At 35.2% G+C, this 4,520-nt stretch overlaps 1 protein-coding gene across 1 annotated transcript in view; it reads right to left on the bottom strand.

Annotated features, from left to right (window-relative positions):
• LOC101568111 (antigen WC1.1-like) overlaps positions 1-4,520 on the bottom strand; it is a 162,925-nt gene that overhangs the window by 124,053 nt on the left and 34,352 nt on the right. The window contains exon 3 of the mRNA XM_012517432.2: positions 1,498-1,803. Within this exon, the coding sequence (XP_012372886.2) occupies positions 1,498-1,803 (306 nt within the window). The remainder of the gene's footprint in view (positions 1-1,497; positions 1,804-4,520) is intronic.

Below are 4,520 nucleotides of genomic sequence, written 5' to 3'. Positions count from 1 at the left end.
GTCCTACTAACCTGTTTTGAAAATGTCTCATGCTATTTCTTTCTCAATAAAATTAATAACAATGAATAAATAAATACATGTGTGCTGTTTCTAATGTCATATCAATTATTACTATATTCTCCTTAAAGCAAACTTTTAAAAAGTTAAGAAAGAGAGACAAGAACAAAAATTTAAGGTATCTTGAAAGCAAGAATTATATCCAAACATATGTCCAATCTTACATAGCTACATCTGTTCTTCTGAACAACTGATTTGGTGATAAAATAGATATCTTCCATTGTTTATCAGATATTCTTGGTTTGAAATTCTGTAACATATGAACTGTTGTATGGTGCCTGTTTCTTTCTTTGTTTCTGGTTACACTTTTGCTTTACTTTTTCTTTTCACACTAAATTTAAATTAAAATACAAAATAAAAGAAGTAATCAAGATAAAGGAAATAGTAAGAGATAGCAGTCAACTGAAAATAATCCATTAAAACTGAGACGAGATTAAAGCCGAAAAAACCCCACCAGAATGAACCTGCTCATTTGTAGGCTTCTGTGTGGGATATGAGAAAAATATGCTTGGAATGTCAGGTTTCTTAACCTCAATGCTTGACAGTGTCTTTTACTGGATGAATTCTAAGAGTCAGTATAAGGGACATGCACTTCAGTTTCATTTCTTTCATGCCAACTAAACTCCATTGACATGATAGTTACAAAAATTAGAGCCCATGAAATTAAATCAACACTCTAATGAACTTCTGTGAGCCCATAAGAAGGATCAAGGGGCAGCCATGAATCGAGGAAAATTCAGAATTGATGTTATCTATAAGTCATTGAGGAGAAGAAAGAAATAATCATAAAGCAATGCGTGACTCATTCAAAATATTTCACTTTTATACCTAGGTTTCAGAGTCCATTGCAATGTACTTGATTAAAGATGTGCTTCCTTTTAAGTAGACTAAATAATCTCATAGAAGAGAAAATATCACAAGGTATAATAAGCATTGGTAAGGTTCCTCAAAGGATCATACAAAATTGATGATTTAGAATAAACAAATATATGTTCTGCTTTGATTTCTTCATCTAAGTTGTTATTATTCAAAGATTAGTACTTTTGTCTGAGAAAAAAAGTATCATGTATTCCTAACCCTTCCTCTCAGAAGTAATAGAGCATATCCTTCCTCTGAAAACACTAGAGCAGAAAATTTGAACTAAGGAAATACATTATCTTTGTCATCTGTTATATTCATAATAAAAAGAAGAAAAATAGTTTTAAAAAACAAGTCATGAGTGGTGATGCATGCCTGTAATCCCAGGACTTGAGAGGCTGAAGCAGGAAGATTATAATTAGTTCCAGACCAGCCTGAACTACACAGTGAGAGCCTGTTCCAAGGCGGAACACAGGGGAATAGGAGATCAAACAAAAGGGAGAAGAGGTGAATCAATAAAGAGAGAAGTAGAAGCAACACTTAATGCTTTTGTAGCAAGGTAGAAATCCTTCTGAGTCTCACCTGAACAGACAACCTCCACGGCCCCACCATATTGGCAGCTGCCTCCAGCACAAGGAACTCTGGGACAAAACCAGAGCTCAGGCTCCTGCCCCACACACTGGAATTCTTCATCCCAGACCTGCTCACTGACACTTCTGGTCACATTCCCCAGGACAGATACAGCTTTGCCACAGCCCAGCTCTGCACAGACAACATGGGCAGTGGAAAGCGTGAAGTTCACGTCAGACACTGGTGTCCACCGTCCTCCAGAGTTCACTTCCACTCGCCCAGAGCAGGGTCCATCTTGCCCAGCCAGACGCAGAAATCCTGTGAGACAGAAAACAAGTTCACTAAATATCCATGATACACACTTAGAATTTGTAAAGGCATGCAAGAAGTGATGGTGTGAAAAACTTCCTTTTCCCAGAATGGGATCATGGGAAGATTTGCAAACTGGTGTCAGAAAGCACTTTACATGACATAGTGTTTGGAGACTAATTCAAGAGGAATTTTCAGATTTAGCTCTGACAGTCTGTCACTTAATCATTTATATTCAAAAGTATTTATATATGCTTTTAAAAGATGTTATTCTTTTACATACTAAAAGACTACTCATTTGTCTAACTATATTCATATGCAAAATTCTTTGTTTTCTAATACCTATGCCTGTCCAGTGAGCGTGACCTCAATTAGGATAGATTAGGCATTATTATTATTAATTATTATTATTATTACTATTATTATTATTTTATTTAGAACAGGTTCTACAGGGTCTCACTAAATAGATTGGACTCTAGTGATTCTCCTGTTTTCAGCCTCCCAAGCACTGGTATTACAGGTGTGCCCAACCATGCCCAGGCTCAAAGGCTGTCTCATGGACTCCAAGGGTAGGGCTGGCAATGCACATGCACACTGGGGATAGAACTCTGACTGGTATGTTCTACTTAAGCAGCCACTTTAGTCACCTGAGCTAACTGGCCAGCCCAGGATTCATTATTCACTGTTTTATCCATATAATATTTCAGTTCCCAAATATTAACCCTAAATAAATTAATATTTAACAAGTTAGTATAATTTCAATGATTATTAGACATTATTATTTATATTTACTTCCTGTTCAGATAAGAGAAAGAGGACCATGATACAGTGTAAGACAGAGTGTCAGGTTTTTGTGACTAAGATAATACAGTTTCATATGTCCCATTATAAAATAGAGAGGAAAGATTGGGAGCCAGATAGTACTAAGGGATAAGAAAATTTTTATTTTGTTTTTAAGAATTTATTTTGTCACTCTTTAGTAAAATTTGAAGACACCTTAAGACATTTTCCTATAAAAATGATGAGAAACTGATTTTAGCAGCAGGCTCTGAGCTCTGGGGAGGCATCTGTCTATAGGCATAGAAACGTTACATGAAAATAAGTATATGTAGTGAAGATGTTCAGAAGGATTGTGTTCTCAAGAGAAAAACATGTTCAGTAATGTTTTCTTTCTAAAGTGTATCATCAGGTGGTGAGATAACTCAGTAGAATAAGTGCACACCTATCAAGCACAAGGGCCTGAGTTCAATCCCCAGTTTAAAAAAAAAAGTGTGTTACCAAAACAATCACTAATTTATTTCTTAAAATTGCTATTTCATTCTAATTAGACGTTTTATTTCTTTTTAAGGCTAATGTAGTAAATTAAAGTCTGGATTCCCAAAGTGATTATATAAGGATATTTGAAATTATATCATGGCTGGAGTACAATAATGAAATTGTACCTTACCTGAAAAGTCAGAATGCAGATACAAACTCTTAAATATAAGTAACTAATCTTTAGAGCCTTGTAGATGTAGTGAGTACAAGTCCTACAGTGGTGTTATTAAAACCAGGCTTAGAGGCTTAGATAGGACATTTTTAGGCAACAGTAGTTACAGTAATGACCATCCTCCTCATGCACAATCAGAGCAAAAAGGTGAATGTGGACCCTACCTGAGGATGTTGTCACATGTCCTTCCTTGGGTGCTCTGGTTGCATCCAGGTCCCTCTGCAAATTACGGTCACACTGACACTACTGCTGGGGACCACTGGTCCTGTGACACTGGGTGAGAGTCTCTGGCTTAAATACTCAATTACGTTTTCTGTGTCACTGTTTTCTCCATATTTTTTCTACTGGACATGGTATATTTCTATCTTTCAAGAAGGCAGTGGAGTCTTTCAATTTAGATGGGATAGAACTGGCTGTTTAACTTCTAGCATTGCCAGTTCTATGGATAACCAGCTACAACTACTATTATGGACTACTGGACTATATTGTACAATTTTGCTGAATTCATACACCTACAATATTTAAATGGCAATGGAATATTCATCTCTGATAAAACTGAACAGAAAATGGGGATATAAGTTAAGGACCATTTTGTAGTGATATATATATCTAGATAGATAGATAGATAGATAGATAGATAGATAGATAGATAGATGCATATATATATTCTGTATATACAAAGCAGGATAGATATACAGCTACTTTCTCTTAATTCAATGAGAAGAAATATTTGTTTGGACAGGAAATTATGTCTGCATCTTGTACTATGAATAATTACTATGAAGACAACAATATGCAATGTATTAATTATTGTAACTATCCTACTAAACTGTTTTGAAACTGTCTCATTGCTATTTCTTTCTCAATAAAATTAATTTAAAAAAATAAAATAATTAGTTCATATAAAATAAGAACTGCCTGTTTACTAATATCTGAGAAAAGCCTTTGCAGTATGTGACTATGGCCTCTACTGGTTAAGTGGTATTTGTGCATAAGAAACTGATCTGCAGTATAATATAAAATGCTTGCAAAAATCTTTTGCATAATTTCCATTAATGAAATTGGAATGTTTTTGGAGAATGAAATGATCACTCAGCGCAGTCCTCAATTTCACTGTTGTGCTCTTCACCAACTAATGAGACCCATCCTCCTATGGCAGTGATGGTGAACCTTTTAGAAATGAATGTCCATATGAGAACTTGTACTGTAACGTCATGTACCTCGGTAGTGTCCCAAA

The sequence above is a fragment of the Octodon degus genome, unplaced genomic scaffold (assembly GCF_000260255.1).
Source record: "Octodon degus isolate 3935 unplaced genomic scaffold, OctDeg1.0 scaffold00178, whole genome shotgun sequence".
Classification (NCBI taxonomy): domain Eukaryota; kingdom Metazoa; phylum Chordata; class Mammalia; order Rodentia; family Octodontidae; genus Octodon; species Octodon degus.
Note: the sequence above shows the minus strand (reverse complement) of the source record. Positions and strands in the feature narration are given on the sequence as shown.